The sequence below is a fragment of the Perca fluviatilis genome, chromosome 17, assembly GCF_010015445.1.
Source record: "Perca fluviatilis chromosome 17, GENO_Pfluv_1.0, whole genome shotgun sequence".
NCBI lineage: Eukaryota > Metazoa > Chordata > Actinopteri > Perciformes > Percidae > Perca > Perca fluviatilis.
The window spans coordinates 1,200,276-1,220,889 of NC_053128.1; the positions used below are offsets into that span (position 1 = coordinate 1,200,276).

A 20,614-nucleotide genomic window follows, 5' to 3' on the forward strand; every position below is an offset into this window, starting at 1 on the left:
TTCAGAAGACTTGACTACTGTAACGGTGTCTTTACAGGTCTCCCTAAATAAAAAATAAATAAAAAAATCAGACAGCTGCAGCTGATTCAGAACGCTGCTGCCCGATTTCTCACTAAGACCAAGAAAGTGGATCACATCACTCCAGTACTGAAGTCTTTACACTGGCTTCCAGTGCCTCAAAGAATTGATATCAAAATACTTTTGCTGGTTTATAAATCACTAAACAGTTTAGGGCCAAAATACATTTCTGATCTGCTACTACACTATGAGCCACCCAGACCTCTCAGGTCGTCTGGGACAGGTCTACTTGTTGTCCCCAGAGTCAGAACTAAACAGGGGGAAGCAGCATTCAGTTTTTACGCTCCACATATCTGTAACAAACTCCCAGAAAACTGCAGGTCCGCTGCAACTCCTATTTTATCTGCTTTTATATGTTTAAATGTTTTAACTGTTCATTTCTTCTTCACTAAATTTAAGCTTGCGCTTTCTTTTTCCCGTAGGAAGATCCATGATAGATACATACGGGCCCATTGTTTGCTCTTTTAGAGGCGCGCTAATGTAGGGCGGAGTATGCGCCGATTGCCTGATGGGTCAGGTTTGATAAATACTACGCAAAATGTGGAAGCATAGCGTATTACCAAACTCGCATAAACAGACGCAAGTCTAGTCTAGCGCAAGTCTGCGCTAGTGTTAGTAAATCAGGCCCTCTGTGCTTTGTCAAAATAAAGTTGATCTAATTTGTTCTGCATGTAAACCTGACATTACACCCCCCCCCCTCCCACAAGGCGCGACCCGCGCCGTAGAAAGCAAAACACGGGAGGGAGGGAGGGAGGGCAGGCAGCATGGAGTCCGGGACAGGAGTGGGACAGGGCGAATACAGACGGACTCCAGGCTGTCCCGTCCCCAAGACCTGGGCGGAGCTGGCTGGAGGCGTGGCAACGGCGGAGCTGGCTGACCCTCGGGCGGCCATGGCGGAGACGGCCCCTCTGGCGGCCATGGCGGTCCAGGGGACTGTGTCGGTGGGCCCTCCACGGTCCCCTTAGGAGGCGTACTGCCCCCCCCCAAAACTTTGCTTGGGGAGGCTTCCCGGGATCATGTCCAGGACAGGCAATGAGGGCTTCGAGCCGGACGGGACCGGCGATGAGGGCTTCGAGCCGGACGGGGCCGGCGATGAGAGCATCGAGCCGGACGGGGCCGGCGATGAGGGATTCAGAAGGATGCTAGCTAGCTGGGACTCAGGAAAGCTGCTACCTGCCAACGAGGTAACAAGAACCAGCAACTCTTCCGACAGGGTATCAGGAGCAGAGGTAGGATGGTCTGCTGACAAAACCTGGGGCGCAGGAGTCGGCCGGACCGCCGACAAAGTCCCTAGGGCGCCGGAGACCGGCAAAGCCTCTAGCTTCTGGTCGACTGGGCAGCAGCTTGCTAGCCCCTGTCCGACTAGGCAGTCGCGGTGAGCAGTCTCGGCTGGGCAGTCGCTGTGAGCATTCTCTGGCTTCTGGTCGACTGGGCAGTCGAATGGCTCCCTGCTGAAGTGGGCCTGAGGCGAGGACTTTGGCACCGGATCAGCTGGCTCTGGATCGGCAAGGGCTACCGTGAGAGAGGAACCACAAACCCAAAGGGCTCGGTCCAGAAACTCTCTAAACGGTAGTTTAAGGTCCTCGAGTAGCAGCATCCGAGCAAGTGGGTCATCTAACCCGCTCCAGAACTGATATTTCAAGAAGTCCTCCTCCCAGGCCTCATTCTGATAGTAATCTAGATAAACCGTAACAAAGTCCTCCAGAGTGTCTCCATTCTGGTTGAAGAGATGATCCTCCAGGGCATCCTCATCCATGTCCATTTTGTTGTGGTCGAGTCTTCTTTCACGCACGGAAGGAGCAGGAGTCAGACTGGAGTAAGTGCAGTGAGCTTTATTCACAATGATCCAACAGAGAGTAGTGTGAACAGGCAGAATACCGGCAAGAGACGAGGTAATGCTCAGAGCAGCAGCAGACAACAGGATGCCAACAACAGGTAAATAAGTACTGAGAATAAACTAGAAATATGAGAGCGAATCAGAGTGTCGTGAACAAACGTAAGACTCGACAAAGAGTGAGTGTGCCTGTGCTGCTTAAGAAGGTGGTCACTGATGAGATGCAGGTGGTGAACTGATGAGGCGTAATGCAGTGCAGGTGCGTGTAATCAGTAGTGAACTGCTGAGAGGAGTGAGTGCTGGGGAATGTGAATGGGAAACACAAACCTAAAGTCCATGAAAACCAACTGAAAAGTCCATGTAAACCTGACACCTACCTACCTTATGTAGATTAAAGGGGAGACACCAACCTTTATAATTTGAATTTCTAATTTCCATCTCCCTGGGCATATACAGTGCACTGCAATAATATAGAAATGATAATTCCACATAACACTAATAGGAACACACAGAACACACCAGTGCATATGCCTTTTATTTTTTAATTTAAACCGACTTAAACTTATACACTAATAATAGTAGGGATCGCGTTCCACTCTTTTGAATAAGTTAGGGGTGTTTGAGCTAAACCATAAACAATAAAATTAAAGCTCAATTAGTTTTATTTTTCAATATTATTGCAATAGTTCCCAGCTAACAATTTTTGGTTCCCAGAACGTTCTGGGAACGTTCGTTTTTGGTTGCGCGAACGTTCCCTGAAGGTTAGGTTTGGTTGTGTTTTGGTTATTATGGAAAGTTGGTTGAACGTTCTGGGAACGTTTGTTTTTGGTTACATCGAACGTTCTCCCAGAACGTTGCAACCTTTAGAGACGTTCCCCTAACGTTGTAACCTTTATGGAACGTTCCCCTAACGTTGTAACCTTTATGGAACGTTCCCCTAACGTTGTAACCTTTATGGAACGTTCCCTTAACGTTGTAACCTTTATAGAACGTTCCCCTAACGTTGTAACCTTTATGGAACATTCCCCTAACGTTGCAACCTTCAGGGAACGTTCCCCTAACGTTGTAACCTTTATGGAACGTTCCCCTAACGTTGCAACCTTCAGGGAACGTTCCCCTAACGTTCTTTTTTACATTCCCCTAACCTTTAACAAACTTTAAAAACGATACTAATTTTATTATTACTTTAAACCGTCTGCATGAGCAGGAATTAATTATTATATATGATCAGGAATGAATGAACAGGCAACTTGATGGGATTTAAAACTTGAATTTACAATATACAAAGAATAATAAACAAAATAGATAAGGATGTAGAGTGTAAATGTATTGTGCAAGATGCATATTGGAATGATAAAGTATGTAATGTGTAGGTGAATGGCCAAAGTGGGGATGAGCCCACTTATCAGCAGTTCAGGAGAGTGATGGCAGAGGGAAAGAAGCTGTTCTTGTGTCTGGTTGTTTTTGTGTGCAGGGATCTGTAGCGCCTGCCAGAGGGGAGGAGGCAGGAGGAGAGGAGGCAGGCGGATGGGAGGAGGGGAGGAGGCAGGAGGATGGGAGGAGGGGAGGAGGAGAGGAGGCAGGAGGATGGGAGGAGGGGAGGAGGCAGGAGGATGGCAGCAGTGTAGAAGATGGCCAACAGCTCTTGCTTCCGCTCCATGGTTTTGAAGGCTCAGTCCTTCTCAGCCGACCTAAAAAGAAAGAAACAAAAGTTTGATATGTTATACTAAGAATAAACACATTAACAAAAGCAAGACAAATTGCCTGACTAACAACCCTGTTTTTATTCTGATCACAAATATTGATAGTTTTTGATTATTATGATTATTATTAACATCACAGAAGAATTTCAATTTACCGTCTGTGTGGGGCAAACTTCAGCACCAATCAAGTCCTCCACGTCTGCTGCAGTCAGCGCGGGGAAGTTTTTCTGGGAGACCGCTAGAGTAGAAGTCAAAATGAAGCAATGTTACAAGTCAAATTAAAACCTCTTAGTAGCCAAGCTAAGCATAATACTGATGTGAACAATAAAATAACACCTGCCTGTTATAACCCTGCAGATAGTCAGGTCCTGGAAGGCCTTCTTTCCCTTTCTGCCCCGCAGGATATACAGTTTTAGAACATCATTGGTTGCGACTCGCCGTAGCATGCGACGCATGGCAGTACCTCCGGTTGAACCTCCGGGCTTGTCAGGAAAAGTTGCTGTAAAACATATAGAAACACAAATTATACACGTGGAACAAAGTGGAGAGCTTATACAATCTCATTTTGTAAGAGAAGTCAGTTCTGTTATAATTTAAGTTATGCAAAAGTACCTTCAACTGGGTCCCAAGATGAAGTGGCAGGCCGAGCTCGCGTTAGAATACACCCATCCAGCTCTGGGCAACCAGCTGGTTTCCTGTGTGGTGTTGACTCATCTAAAAAGAAAGTAGATATGAATATTGGTCAGTTCATTTATGGTAGGTTTCTTGCAAATGCCATTGCATAACTACTCTGTTACATTAGACAATTGCAAAAAAACAAACTAACAAAAAAAAACTTACATGCAGGTTGTGGTGGCAGTGATGTCTACTGACCTGAAAAAAGGCAGGAAGAGACAAACCCATCAGAACAGTCACATGATAAGCACCAGGTTGAGTGTCAGTAGTTCCATGGTAGGAAACTCTGGTTTCTTAAATGCATGTATAAATGTTAACTTACAGACAGGGCTTCTAGACACACACTCCGTCCTGGAACGCTTTCTTGCTTGTGGACTGGAGTCATCTGAAATAAAAGACCATACAATTTGTACTGATTGCAAAAATAATATTTGAATGTATACAGTGTAAACATAAACATTACAACATAAACATTGTATGTGACGGTATTTCTCAGGACTTTTGCATTGTAGCCCAGAGACTTTCTAATGGGGAGACACAGCATCCATAGAAATGCATGGGGTTAGTTTGTAAAGCCAGTATGGCAGCTGTGTAGCCTAAACATATTCCCTCTATTCCTGTATGCTTCCCCATTCACTTAAATAGGAAAATAGCTTGCCGATAACTGCCCAAAGTACATTGCAAGGTGGCTGCCGGGTGACTTGCCTAAAATGACTGATTGTACTAGCTATCATGTATGTACTGTACACTAAAACTAATTGAAAGAGCTGGTAGGTCTTATTTGTAACAACAACGCAAGCAGGTTAACACGATTACACAAAACATACAATGCGGCAAAGCATACACGTCGTGCACAACAGCAAACAAAGCGCAATATAGTCCATTTAAAGCGTAACTCTCGCCACAATACAACCTAGGATCTTTTTGTGAATGTACCCGAGTCAAACTTTCGTTTAAAAGCATAATTCGGACGGAAACGCCACTTTTAAGATTGATCGTATTGTCATTTTCGGGTCAAACGGCCTTTTGAATGGGAGAACTAGAGGCTACTTTTATCGCATCAAAATCATTATATGTAAAACACTAAGAAGGCTCCACACAACATGAAACTTTGCACGAAGTCTCACCAGGGGATTTACACATGAACTCGAGCATTGAGAACATTGTTTGTGCACAAAGAGTTTACCAAAAAGACTCGGTGTTTGACTGGCAAGATGGCGACGAGGGGAAAAACAAATGCTGAAGTGAGTTGTTGAACCTTTTTTGTTCAACCTGGTCAAAACCGGAATATAACAAAGCACTATGAGGGAAAGGGCTTACGGTTAAACCCCAAACCGTTGCATTACAACCATAACATCATTAGGGATGGCTGACGCGAAACTGACGTTCCGAAGCTTTGTCGAGATCCCGAAGTGCAGATGTTTCGAAACACTGATCCGAAGCGTGATTCAAAACACCCATGTCACGTGACTACGGCTAAATGAAACTTCGGAGTGTTTCACAGGTGTTTCGACAGGTGGCATGGTCCGCCAAATCAGAGTTTGATTGACAGGGTCTGGAACAGACCACACAATCGCACATCTGTATAAAAGTGAAGTCAATACATCTTGACCTCTTGGGTTTTTGTGAGAGGAGTTTGATTTTGAGATAGCGGATTTTTGGTGATATAGTGACATTTATACTGCGATTTGTTTAGTTATATTTAGGCTTACATTTAAATTTACACTGATTGACTGATAGGCTAGAGACATACAGAGTATACATACAGTGACACATTAATAGATAGATACATATATACATATATACATAGATAGATAGATAGATAGATAGATAGATAGATAGATAGATAGATAGATAGATAGATACAAATGGAAGCTCCGTTTTCATTTTCATTCAGAGCCCCAAATCAGGCCCATCATAATCAACATCAACACCAGTAGAAACACAGGACAGTTTATGGGAACGTTTTGATGATCGTATCCGTGAAGCCCAGATGATACACAATGCTACAGCTGATGCCACAGTGGAAGAGAAGAAATACCTCAACTATGCGTTTTTGCCCAGAACTCATGATTCCTAACTTACTGGAAAGAGAGAGCAGTAATCTTTCCTCATTTGTATGTCCTTGCTAAAAAATATCTTTGCATGCCAGCAACAAGTGTCCCTTGTGAGAGGATTTTTTCAAAGGAGAAATTATCTGTAAAAAAAGAAGTAGGCTAAGTCCTTCCACAGCAGAGAAATTCATATTTTTGAATAAAAATCTATAAAAAAGTGAGACATATTTCACATATTAGAAAAATACAATAATACATTTTTTTTTTAATGGCTCGTTGTCAAGGTTGTTTCAGATCAACACCTGCAAGTGACCACTAGGTGTCCTCGTTGAGACGGGTGTCGGATTGTTTCGAAGCCTCGACACAATATGGCACATTTGCTTCAACTGTTTCATTGTTTCACGAAGCCTCGATCTGCCCACCACTAAACATCATGAAATTGTAACGTATTTCACTTACTTTTTCGTGAGATCGTTTGGCGAAGCAAATAAAATCTTCTTTCTTTTTCCGTTGGTGTATCGTATCAAACGCAAACGGAAGTCAGGAGGACAGGACTTGAATCGGTCACCTGAGAGCAGAGGCACGGTCTTCCCCTACTGGCGGGGGGGTGTAACGGTTGGATTTAAACACTGAACACTTGTTAGAAGTGAAATGAAAGAAGTGAATTTTCTTAGTTGTGAAAATCAATAGATTCTTGTTTTAAGTATTTTCACCTAATACAGTTAAAGGGGTGATAGAATGATTATATAGGGTATTTCACACTGTTCCTTATGGTCTCCTAATGGGGTATGTAACATTGGTTGGGCTGAAAATGGCCTGGTTGATATTTTATTGGCCCTTATGCATCCCTGTGTTTTGGCCCTATTTGTAACAAGAGCTTTTCTTCCAAATATGGTATGGTCATGAATATTTAGATGAGCTGCACGCTGATTGGTTGAGCGACTTGCCATACGCACATATTAGAGACGCGCGCGGACTTTAGGAGCTCCACACAGTCTGACGAGAAAGCGGCAGCCTGCTGGGCTCCATACCCAGGGCAAAGTCACCCTTTGTGGATACTGCACTACGGGGCTCCGCGGCCAGCTGCCGGCATAACTATAATATATTTACGGTTTGAATTTTGTCACGCCACTTTGATTTTAAGGCATTTTTATGAACGTGAGCGTCTTCACTGTAAAAATTATCAGGGTGGTTCTACTTAAAAATTTAAGTTCAATTGCTGCCTTAAAAATGTGAGTAAAGCCAACATTAAGAATAGTGTTGTTTCAACCCACAAAGTTAGATTATAGAATATGTTTATTTAATGATCATTTATTGTTTGAACTTGATACTGTGATTTAAAACAACTATCAATACTACATTGTCCACTCAAGGAAACTTGCTTCCTCTTGTCAAGCAAAAATACAATTGTATGCTTTTTCAACTCACGAAGGTAAGTTAGAGAAGATGTTTAATTAATAATAATTTATTGTTAGAACTTGATACTGTGAGTTAAAACAACCATCTATCTTACATTGTATATTCAAGGAAACTTGCTTCCTTTTGTTAAACAAACATACAATTTTACATTTAATTACAACTATTTGTATTCATACCAATTGTCTTTTCAAGTTAGGTGTACTCATGTTTTTAAGGCAGCAATTGAACTTATACTTTCAACTTAAGCAGACTAATGTTTTTACTAAAAGATCACACACTGTAATAAATTTCATCGTAGTTTAACTTGGAAATGAAAGTTCACCTTCAGCCTTGAAAATCGAAGTTCACTCAACTTGAAGACTGCTTTTGTTTCAACTTAGAAATTAAAGTTAATGAGGGTGATGTAACTACAGTGTTCTAGTTTTGTTAAAGTTGTTATTTTAGTTGATTTAACTTTTAATTACTTAGTTTAACTTCATACTTTAAGTTAAAACAAATAAATTACTTTCTTTAATAATGCAAGAAACCTTCCTTGCCTAGTATAACAGACATACTTTTCTGCTTTATTACAACTCACGGTTTAAAGTTACAATAACATAACCACATTTATAGTGGAGATAGTGTGGGTGGTTGGGTGCAGCCACCCCAGGGCCCCATGCAAAATAGGGGTCCCTCTAAAGCCTCTGATCTTGTGTCACTTGGGCTAATGAAGTGACACATCGCAGATTAATAGCTGAAGGAAGCCTATTACTGCTCAAAGTCTAATGCTGCAATACTCCAGCTGTTCTTATCAAACATAACAGTCACTTAACTCATGGTTACAAATGTAAACCAGCACAACAATGACAATTACCAGGCAACAAAACACTACATTCAAGCACACGTTTAATAAACGGAATTCAAACAAACAATTCCGAACAAATTGCAAACTTTTCAGCAAATTTTAACACAACTCTATTTACCGCCTTGCATCATGGGAATTGACCAGCCAATGAACCAATTGCACCTGACTGCAGTATGTAGATTGGGGTTGGGCTAAATGTGGGCGGAGCTGTTTGACTTTTGAAAAGTACTTTTCAAGTACATTTCAATATGAGAAGAGTGAAATGCCAAATTCACAATTCACAAGCCTTTGACAGGTACTCCCTCCTCCCACTAGTGCTTTGTTGTTTGCCACAACACTTGTTATATTTTAGTAGAAATTTGCATAGGCTACATCACTTATCTGCGGTGTATAATCAATTTATTCTGTCCATGCTTTAACTATGCTGTGAAGACAGGTTATTTTAAAATCGAAAGGCAACCATTTTTTGTTGCAACACACACACTTTTTTTTTCAACTGATAACTTACATACCCAAGTTCAATCAACACATACATATCTGATAAAAAATTTAAATAGTGGACCCAATGAATAAATGCAAGTTTAACTTTCAAAAACTCATAAAGTTGAGTTCAAAATCCAAAACTTGTATAAGCGTGTTCAGTTAAAAATAAGAAATAAGTGGACATAACTAAATGGGTCTGTACTTACAGTGACGAGCAGCTGCTTGCTATATGTCCCATTCATTACAATGGAGAAATACCGCAGCTAGCTAGCTACACTGTCGCCATAACTAAATTATATTTACAGTTTGAATTTCGTCACGCCACTTATATTACATCATTCCCCAATGTCTTATAAAGCTAACAGTTGTGTCCGATTTGATTTTAAGGCATTTCTATGAACGCAAGGCGTCTTTGTAAGCACGAACCGCTGCTTGCTTGCTATATGTCCCATTCATTACAATGGGGAAATATCGCAGCTTGCTCACTTTCGCATAACTAAAGTATATTTACAGTTTGAATTTCGTCACGGCATGAATATTACAGGTTCCTCAAGGTCTTACAAAGCTTAGCTAACACTTGTCCGATTTCGGATATCAATTGAATGTATTTTTGTGAATGTCAGAGTTAGGAGGAGGCTAGCTAGCTCTCATTGATGGACTCCATCTCACCGCGGCTCTATCAATGAGACTCGCGGACAAGAGGCTTTATTTCCCTGATTGTTTGTTTAAATAACTCAACACACATACCCATTATAAGATTAACTGGAACCTGCGGGCTGCGGTAAAAGATTGCGGGCGTAACAAGCTCGCTGACACTGCGGTCAGGGCGGCGATGTAGCAACCCAGGCAGCACCAACACCGGCACTAAACTCCGACACACAGTCGGAGAAAATTTGCAATTAGCCATCCATTTTCGTAAAGCGGCCAATATTTGAGCTTTATATGGTTGATTTCTCGCATAAAAAAGTTTCAGAAGTGAATTTTGTAATGGAATAGCAGAGATCTGCGTGACCTAGATTCAGAAGACTACCTGATCTCAGGTCAGTTGTGTAGCCTATGTAAATGTTGGGGCGTGACTGTTCTCTTAAGGTTCCGGATTTTGAGACGCTTGCGTAAGCAACTCAGCTTTGTTGGGATTCGCCCGTTTTCAGCGGCAGTTTCAAAATATGAGATTTTCATAATAAAGGGGTGTGAGTGGGATTTTGAGGTTCTATGTATGTCCTATTTACCCACCGAACTGTCGTTATTCAACTATGACAGGGTAAAATCGGTTTTGCATTCTATCACCCCTTTAAAAAAACGAAATCAAGCACAAAATTATAGTTTTTAGCTAAATTGATTTCAGCCTAAAAGTAAATATATTATCTTGCTATGTTGTTTATCTTAGATTTTATAAGACCAATCATTTTTGAGTGAATCTAAATCAAGTGACTGCAAACCTTTTATATGCTACTTCAAAAACTTAAATGGAGCTGGTTTAAATAAACATTTCAAAACCGCACTCAGAACAACCAAAAACAACCAAAAACAACCAAGCGGGAACGTTGTGTGGAGGTAACAGTGCAACCACAGGAGAACGTTTCAGTTGGTTGGTTCCCCTAACGTTTAGGGAACGTTATAACCATGAGGGAACGTTCCCTAAACATTAGTTTTTGGTTTGGTTCAAGCTAACCTTTACGCCGCCTTCACACTGGCAGTTGAAATCAGTTCCGTAATACACAATACGCCCCCAGCGGACGTCGTACTACACCGTTGAAAAGCTTCAGAAGCGACTCACAAAAATGGCAGAGAGACTAGAACGAGTGATAAGTGTCTGATACCCCTTTTCCACCAAGGCAGTTCTGGTGCTGGTTCGGAGTCAGTGCCAAAATCGAACCGGTTCTTTGCTTTTCCACACAAATAAACCTGGCTCTGGGCCAAGAAAACAGGTTCCAACTCAGCAACAACTTTGCGCTGGTCTAGAGATAAGAACCGATTACGTCAGGTGCTGGATCATCAGGTACGATTCTCTCTGACCTCTCTTATACAGCTATTAATAGAAAGGCTGCTGGGTGGAGAAAAGTTGCCCAGGACGTTGACATGTCACGTCGGTTAAATGTGATATAGCGGTATAATGTCAATAGTTAGACGTCTGTTGCTAGCTAACCAATAAGCATTAGCAGGTTTGTTTATCAGTACCATAGAAACGCTTGAAACGCTAACTTCCGTCAGATAGGAACCGTCCGTAGCTTTTCGCAAGAGTTCAATTTTTTGAACGCATCCGGATGACCAACTGACACGATTTTTTTCGCACCGCTGTCAGTGTTGTCAGTACCCGATCCGTTCCACCTGCACAATCCGTTCTGCGCATGTGCAAGATGACACGTATGCCATGACGTAGGCGCAGATGATAATGCTGCGTTCATTCCACCACCACCTTGGAATAACGGCAGCGCTTCCACCTGCACGATCCATTCTGCGCATGCGCAAGATGTTCTCACGCTAGCCTCCAGCTAACGTTAGTTAGCTAATAGCTAATTCGGCGGACCGCTAGGTGATTATAGCGGTAGCTAACGGTTAATTCGGCGGACCGCTAGGTGATTATAGCGGTTTGCCGTTAGCCTCCCGGGAAGCTAACGTTAGTTTAGCTAACGGTTAATTCGGTGGACCGCTAGGTGATTATAGCGGTCTGCCGTTAGCCTCCGGAAGGCTGCACGTTAGTTTAGCTAACGGTTAATTCGGCGGACCGCTAGGTGATTATAGCGGTCTGCCGTTAGCCTCCCCCGGGAAGCTAACGTTAGTTTAGCTAACGGTTAATTCGGCGGACCGCTAGGTGATTATAGCGGTCTGCCGTTAGCCTCCACCGGGAAGCTAACGTTAGTTTAGCTAACGGTTAATTCGGCTAACCGCTAGCTGAGACAGCATGTAAACTTTAAAAGACCCTCAAAATAAAACTTGAAAATAAACGTTAACATATATAACAGCTGTTACGTCAGTTCTACTTTACTTGTGCTCATTTAAAATACAATCACTCAATACTTGTCTTTATTGTTATTACTGTAATGTCTTAATTTAGCTGTAGCCTGCTTTTCCCATTAAGTTTGACTTAAAGTTATTTTAGACTGAATCTAGCTGCAGAAACAACGTAACCAGTGGGGCGGTGCCTGTTATTTCGAGTTGGCATGAACGCAGCATTATCATCTGCGCCTACGTCATGGCATACGTGTCATCTTGCACATGCGCAGAACGTGGAACGGATCGGGTACTGACAAGTACCCGATCCGTTCCACCGGCACGATCCGTTCTGCGCATGTGCAAGATGACACGTATGCCATGACGTACGAGCTAAAGAAATGGAGCACCAGATCCCGTGGCACTGGACGGAGACCAGTGAAGGATATTAGAAGCCATCTTATATACTGTCTATGATTAGAAGTCACTTTTCCGGTGATGGCTGAGCGTTACCGTGCGTTCATGGACATCGGAAAAACGTTTTTCCGAGTGAAAACGTCACCATTCAAACTCGGGCTGTTTCTCAATCTCAAGAATGCAAAGTACGGACTTGTGTTCTTGGGGAGAACGTTCTTGCTGGTTGTTCTTGGAAGAATGAACTCGCAAGTTCACAAGCACAGAAAACACTGTTAACAGTTTGAGAAGATGCGTTCTTCCTGTTAGTGCTCAACACTCCCAGCACAGAGGCTACCTGCAAGGCTCCAAAATACCAGCTATAAATAAAAACCACAACAATATAAACACTTTGTATTAAAACAATCTCTGGACAAGAAAACATAATGCTACAACCCCACTAACACAGAACGTTTAGGGAACGTTGGGGAACATATATGTATATAAGAGGGCTTCTAATATCCTTCACTGGTCTCCGTCCAGTGCCACGGGATCTGGTGCTCCATTTCTTTAGCTCGGTCCGGTGTTTTTTGCTGGCGGAATGCAGAAATGACCGCTCTAGGCCTACAGTTTGACTATTGAGTGTTATCATGTTTCATTAGGACAATATTTTTGTGAAAGAAAAAACGTTACGATTCGGATTGTGAGTCGTCCCAATCTGTAGAGGAAGTTTTTATTCTCTTAATAAAAGTGTGTGTGCGTGCCCACGCACGCACACACTTTTTGATCGGAAGGGTTGCTGGTGGAAAATGACCCTTCAAAATAAAAGCCACTGCGTTAACGACCTGCTGTGAGATTTATTATGAAATTAGAACCACTATTATTGCATGTCGTGTAGGCCTACATATTTTATATTGGCATTCTGTTTTTAATTAATTGGCTTTAGTGAAAATCCACGTTTCAGTTTTTTACTCCGGTAGATCCAGAGAAATGACGCTTTTAGTCTGAAGAAAGAAAACCCCGACTGGAAATCTTCTACAGACACAACATGATGGCAAGTTCCTCATATGGAGAGAAATGATTAAGCCACTGAACTTGACATTAAGAACAGGCTAGCCGTCTACTTGATCGGGTGGGTCGGGAGCGGGTTAAAGTGAGCTACAGGCAGCACTCGACTGCAGTTGGACCGCCGAGAACACTGACGTGTTTGTGATATTATTGGACTAGAAATTACAGTGTGGTAACAACTAGCCATAGGCTAACATTATGGTGAATAACGGAAAGCCAGTAGGACTCTACTCGGGACATATGTAAGATTCAACGCGGCTATTATCTGAATGGTACTTGGCTATAAAATATTTCCCCGTGGGCAGTTGTGCGGTTTAAAGGCTCAGCTTCAAATGGGACGGGCGAGCCTTGAGGATGGGGCTGACTATTGTGACGGGGGTACGTGTTTGTTTCGCCCTTTAGCCCGATGAATTAGCCTTTCCTAGCACAGCTATGTATCAGAGGTGGAAAGTGTGTTTTTCCACATCAGGCAGGAGATGCTGGACGCATACACGTCAGCACCTCCCCAGACAACGGTAGCATTCATACATTAACACGGTTCACCGCAGAGCTAAACTCTCCCTACGGGAACGTCAAGCAGCAATGGCTGTGAAATCAAGGAGACCGTGGAGCACCGTGATTGTCGGCGTCTTTCTGGGCTTCACCGCGTCCTCTTGGCTATTCGTACCTCAGGTTCTGGAAAGTAAAAGGAAAAAATCTCCCGTGTGTTTGTACAACAGTGACGCCTCCGTCGGTAAAGGTCCTGCCATCCTCGGGAACACCGCGGGTTCCAAAGACCGGGACAGCCCGCTGTTCAGCCAGGAGGACGGGGTATTCAGTACGGGGAACAGTAGCGGAGATACCGGGGCACCCATAAGCAGACCAACGCATTTCCTCTATGTCGGCGTGATGACAGCGAAGAAATATGTGCGGTCTCGCGCCGTGGCTGCGTACCAGACCTGGGCGAGCTCCATACCCGGGAAGGTGGAGTTCTTCTCGAGCGCGGGGACTGGCACCGTCCTGGTACCCGTCCCCGTCCCGGTGGTGTCCCTGGCAGGTGTGGACGACTCGTACCCGCCACAGAAGAAGTCCTTCATGATGCTCAAGTACATCCACGACCACTACCTGGACAAGTACGAGTGGTTCATGCGGGCAGATGATGATGTTTATATAAGAGGTGATTATGTGCGTGCGTGTGCCTGTGTGTGTGCGCGTATGCGAGGGAGGTACAGTACATAGCCAACAGAAATGACATATTGACATTTAATATACAACATGCACTTTTTGGGTGTGACAAACATGATTTATTTTATTTAGGGCTATTTTTGTTTGTTTTCAGTTACATCTGAATTTTACAGAACTATATTTAAACATCAGCAACTTTTCATCATCAGCACCACAAACAGCATATGTTCTTAAGTACTCTAACACTATCTGCCAACATTTCTCTTACTCTATGATTCCCATAGTCCACATTTATATTTATTTCCAAATATATTTATGAGTACATAGTGTGTTGCTATAGTCAAATATATAACACAGTGACTATGGTGTTTTATTAGGAATATACATATTCTTAATGTATTATTAATCATTCATAATTATTATTATTATTATCATATTTTTTGTATTTTTACACTAAACATACCTTATGTAATTAGGTAATTAGTAATTACAAGAATCTTGAACTGGATCCTGAATTTAACAGGCAGCCAGTGTAAAGAGGCCAGGATAGGGGTAATGTGACATGACCTCCCTGATCTACAGATGATTTACTGAGGCAAGTAAAAAGAGAATTACCTTGTGTCTCTGGACACTTCTTTTAAGATAATAAGATAGGCAGAGGCTGTCGTGTGCTATACAGATTAGTGAGATTTTTAGTTGTGTTTATCATGGATTTTTTTCTCTTTAGTTATTGATGTAAAGGTTCCCTGCAATAAGAGCTGGGTGATTTGGATGAAATCAAATATCACTATATTTTTGACCAAATACTGATTGACTATCAGTGCTTTCAGAAAACATTGACACAATGAGAGTTTTGATAAATAATCACCAATAATGTACATATAATGACTAAGTGGGTAAAGGCAAATAACAGAACAGCTAGAACAGTCTGGTAATCTCCACACAGAAAGACCCTGTCTGGATGGGGATCAAACTCTGCTGGGCCTTACTTGCTGCAAGGCAGAAGTACTAACCACTGAGCCACTGTGCTACTATTATGAAAAAGCCTAATTCCTCCCACTCCCCCCTGTGCCAGGTGAGAAGCTGGAGTTGTTCCTGCGCTCGCTGAATAGCAGCAAGCCTCTTTACCTGGGCCAGACAGGCCTGGGCATGGCCGAGGAGCTGGGCAGGCTGGCCCTGGAGCCCGGAGAGAACTTCTGCATGGGAGGCCCGGGGATGATTTTCAGTAGAGAGGTTCTACGCAGGATGGTCCCTCACATCAACACCTGTCTGAGGGAGATGTACACCACCCACGAGGATGTGGAAGTGGGCCGCTGTGTGCGACGCTTTGGAGGAACACAGTGTGTGTGGTCGTATGAGGTATGAGGGTGCTTTCTGTTCTTTCAGGCTCCTTGAATATCATGAAGTCAATATTCAGTGACAGTGGGGGGATTTGATCAGTTCTGGGAATACAGGTATTAATTATGGTGAACTTTCCAGGTGTATAATCAGGGTGCGATTTGGGAAGAAAGCAGAGGAGGGAATGTTTTTTGATCATGCACAACAAAACATGCAAGAATTAAGTCCCCCTTCTAATATGGACATATATATATATGTATATAGAATGGACATAGAGCCACTCGACCAGCCATGCCAAAACACTTCAATATCCAATGGAAAATAATCTCAGAATGAAATAACCCAACGTGGTGTCATCATAAAACACAGCGCTTCAAGCCGGAGAGCGGCGTTCACTTCACGACGAAAACAAAACACTTTCCCCCAGGAAACGCTTGCTCGTTCCTCGGGGGTTTTAATCCAAACCCTGATCTTTTTCCTTAAGTTAACGGGTCGTTTCGGTGCCTGAACTTAGCTGTCATGGTCGCATGACGCTCACCTTTTCTGTCTAAACTCCACTACCATGGCCCCTGAAAGCACCGTCATCTGGCGGTGTCTGTAGCCGGCTCACAGTCCCCTATTGGCTGCTGAACAACTGCTGCTGGTAGCCGGCGTCCTGGAGCTCTGTAGCAGCTAAATCCAACCAGCAACTGCTGCTCAGATTTGATCTTTCTATGGCACTACAGACCGTTCACGTTACAGCGCTTTACTTAGTTTAAAATACTTCTATTTCAGGTATATAATTAATATATAGTCTAGGCTATTGGTGAAGTAGATGATCACACATATTAAAGGGTTAGGGTTATCAAATAATATCAAAATAATTCAGCAGAGGCAGGGTTATAGTGACCAGAAAGGGGGAAATCCCACGCATCCCCCTTGGAAAATCACACCCGGTGTATAATAATATAAAAATATAATTTCCAATGACATTGTTTTGGGAACAATTTAGTTAGAGACTTCATTAAAAAAAAAAAACAGCAAGGAAGAATATTTTTGTCAAGCCCTCTTATTTGGTGTTAGACAAACATGGTAAAGCCAGTCCACTTTATCTCAGGGCATTTATGGGAACATGTTACAATAACAATAACTGCTCAGTGTTATTGCCTGTGGGATGGTTTATGTGGACTAGGAAAAACATTAGGCTTCATGACCTGCACTCATCAGCCCTGCACTGTTCTCTTTTGCACTACCACCATTACACACACTCTGTCAGTACTAGAAGTTTCATCAGGCTGCCGTCATTACACAGTCTACATTAGCCAAGGTGAGAACAAAACAATCTTTGCATTTTGTTTCAAGTTGCTTATGTTAAGCATATTAAATACAAGTTTGCAGCACATTGATAATTGATGTGGAAACAGATACTTGTGGCTGTACTACTGCTTCACAGACATCAGAGGCAAAGTGACTGAACCAAACAGGAAAAACTCATTTTGCTGTATTTGAATCTATTCTTGCTTTCTTGTTTGTTGGGTAAGTTGTTTGCTAAATGTATGCAAACTGATTAATAACAATAAATACAACCTTTTTCTTTATGTAAACACTTTAAATATGCAATTAGGGCGCCTGGATAGCTCACCTGGTGGAGCATACGCCCCGTGTACAAGCGCTCGGTCCTTGTCGCAGCGGCCGCAGGTTCTACTCCAACCTGCAGCCCTTTGCTGCATGTCAATCCCTCTCTTTCACAGTTGGATTTAACCAATTTACCTTTTTACTGTTACATATTTTTTTACTTTACTAAATCTGTGTAATTTGGATTTTAGATTTTTATACCATTCACCCCTCACATGGCCTGCACTCTCGGGTGCATCTTCCTCTTTTTCGAGTGTGCTGCCCATATAGTAGAAAAGTCTTTTTTGTTAGTATATTGGTCAGTTAAATTAGCTCACAGCGATCACAGATCTTAGTGAAAAACAAGAATAATTGGTCTTATTTTTTTAACAATATTATTATAGATTTTTCCTTATTGCATTTTTAACAAACATGTTTTTATCATCATCACAATATGAACTGGCACAATATACAGATCCCGAAAGGCTGCGACATATCGCGAAAGACATTCTGAGATTTGTTGTGTTTTAGTTTAGTTTTAAATTCAACAATCAGTTTGTTGTATTTTAGCAGAACAATGAAAGCAGCAGAACTGAGTACACTTTAATATATGTTCATTTATTGCAAGTTATATTGTTATCAAGATTCAACAAGAATCAACATTATTGCATATCGCATTTTTCCTCACATCATGCAGCCCTACTTTGCTATCACCCTCCAAGACGTGCACAGTTGGTCTCGTTAGTAAAGTAAGTTGTAAGTAAAGTGTGGTTTGTGCTGGTACTAGGACGCTCTCATCACGGTGTTGCAACTCTTTTCACAGATGCAGCAGCTCTTCTACGAGAACTATGAACACAACAAGAAGGGTTTCATTGAAGAACTTCACAGCAGCAAGATCCACAACGCCATTACGCTTCACCCCAACAAAAAGCCTACCTACCAGTACCGGCTTCACAGCTTCATGCTGAGCCGCGAGATCTCCAGGCTCTGTTACCGCAGTATCCTGCTCCACCGCCAAGGCCTGATGATGAGTTCCCTCAGCGATACAGAGGTACAGTGGGAGGACCAACAGCTGGGCTCCCCACCTTCCTACATGCGCTATAAGCCCAATGAGAGACATGATGTCATTGAATGGGATTTCCTGACTGGCCGCCATGTTTATTCTGCTGCTGAGAACAAGATTGCCCGGCAAAGCCTTGGGAACTCGCTTCGGACCGCACTAGAAGGCATTATACTCCAGGTCATGGAAATGATTAACGAGAATTCGAAAACGCGTGGCCGTGTCATTGACTTTAAAGAGATCCAGTATGGCTATTACAGGGTGGATCCAATGCATGGCGCGGAATACATCATAGACTTACTGCTTCTGTACAAGAAACATAAGGGACGCAAAATAACAGTGCCTGTGAGGCGCCACGCTTACCTTCAGCAGTCCTTTAGCCGACCCTTCTTTAGTGAAACCGACGAGTTAGATGTGGCTGAGCTCGTGGCTGCCATCAACTCTGAATCCCAATCCCTGTCTTTCCTGTCCAACTCTCTGAAGTTCTTGTCACCTTTCCAGGTCCACGAATCAAACAGGGACATGTGGGAGCAAAGCCAGAGGAAGGTCAACATCCTTGTTCCATTATCTGGTCGCTATGACACCTTTGTCCGCTTCATGGAGAACTTTGAGAAAGTGTGTTTGATACCCAAACAAAACGTTAAGCTCTCCATTGTTCTGGTGGACAATGAGAGCAGTCAGATCAGAGGAAGACACATCCAGTTAGTCAAAGACTTCTACAGGAAGTATCCCAAAGCTGACCTGTCCATAATCCCCATGACGGGCAACTTTTCCCGAGGACTGGCTCTTGAACTGGGCTCCTCACAACTTCGTAATGACTCTCTACTCTTCTTCTGCGATGTCGATCTTATCTTTAGTGGTGATGCCTTGCAACGCTGCAGAGACAATGCTGTCCAAGGGAGACAAGCCTATTTCCCTGTTGTCTTTAGTCAGTACAACCCCAAGATAGTGTATTCGGAGAAGGCCCCGAGAGAAAACAAGTTTGTGCTGACCAAGAAAAGTGGTTTCTGGCGAGATTATGGATTTGGAATCGCCTGTGTTTTCAAGAGTGATTTACTCAAAGCTGGAGGTTTTGACACCTCGATCTTGGGCTGGGGACTGGAAGATGTGGACCTGTTCACAAAAGTGATTAATTCAGGTTTAAAAGTGTTACGCAGCCAAGAACCAGGGATTGTCCACATTTATCATCCCGTCCACTGCAACACAAGTCTGGAGCAGAAGCAACACAAGATGTGCCTTGGCTCAAGAGCAAGTACGTTTGCATCGACAATGCAGTTAGCAGAGCTGTGGCTGGAGAAACACATAGAGACAGGGTATAACAGAACTTCATCCTGACCTCCCAGCCCTCCTGGACTCCTCCATACAAGTTGACCTCAGTTCTGCTTGAATGCATACAGCGATGTGCTGTGTGGTGGTTTGTAGTGTGACTGTCGATCAGAGGTCTTTGTAGGCTGGAAGATTTGACCCAGAAAGGATGCGGGACTCCAAAACGGAGATGGATATAACCAATTAAGACCACACACGACTCCGTTCCAAACTGACCTGACAGCAGGTGGACCATGCTCAATGGGCTCCAGAGGAAATAGTCCACAAACAGAACCGAGTTTAGGCTTGCTGCACCCAATTTGTTGAAAGCCAGTGTAGAAACAACAAGAGGCTGCTACCTTATCCAGTTCCTTAGCAGCTGGGAAACCACTGACTGAATACAAATTGGCTGTTAAATGGTACATTGCACATGTACAGTTCACTTCAGCATTAGCGATTTTTGATTTATTTTTTACTGTGCCAATGATGCAAATATAGAGCTTTAGGACTTTTATTGCAGTTCCTTAGGGTTTGGGTCAGGGGTAACTAACTCTCTTAACATTTTTATTACATGTATAAATGAAGGCTGGTTTGGGCTGTCCCAAGGTTGGGATTCTTTTTTTACATGACCCAAAGAACATACATGACGGGTGATAAAGAATAAAAAAAAAA

General features: G+C 42.9%; 1 protein-coding gene and 1 long non-coding RNA gene across 2 annotated transcripts; one reads left to right on the forward strand and one right to left on the reverse strand.

Moving 5' to 3' along the window:
* Positions 1 to 3,955: 3,955 nt before the first annotated feature.
* Positions 3,956 to 7,078, reverse strand: LOC120545753. Its single transcript, XR_005636741.1, has 5 exons — positions 6,804 to 7,078; positions 4,613 to 4,675; positions 4,456 to 4,488; positions 4,228 to 4,329; positions 3,956 to 4,114 (listed from the first exon to the last, which is right to left on the reverse strand). It is a non-coding gene; the product is annotated as an uncharacterized LOC120545753 (long non-coding RNA).
* A 6,244-nt stretch (positions 7,079 to 13,322) lies between these two features.
* chsy3 (chondroitin sulfate synthase 3) lies at positions 13,323 to 20,614 on the forward strand. The gene is made up of 3 exons (XM_039780311.1): positions 13,323 to 14,638; positions 15,722 to 16,005; positions 18,401 to 20,614. Exons 1-3 carry the CDS (start codon positions 14,065 to 14,067, stop codon positions 19,970 to 19,972), a joined length of 2,430 nt encoding a protein of 809 aa, XP_039636245.1. The 5' UTR covers positions 13,323 to 14,064; the 3' UTR covers positions 19,973 to 20,614.

Coding starts and splice junctions, on each gene's coding strand:
- chsy3 (XM_039780311.1), top strand. CDS start 14,065: ATGGCTGTGAAATCAAGGAGACCGTGGAGCACCGTGATTGTCGGCGTC. Junction 14,639..15,721: donor TGATGATGTTTATATAAGAG/GTGATTATGTGC, acceptor CCCCTGTGCCAG/GTGAGAAGCTGGAGTTGTTC. Junction 16,006..18,400: donor AGTGTGTGTGGTCGTATGAG/GTATGAGGGTGC, acceptor CTCTTTTCACAG/ATGCAGCAGCTCTTCTACGA.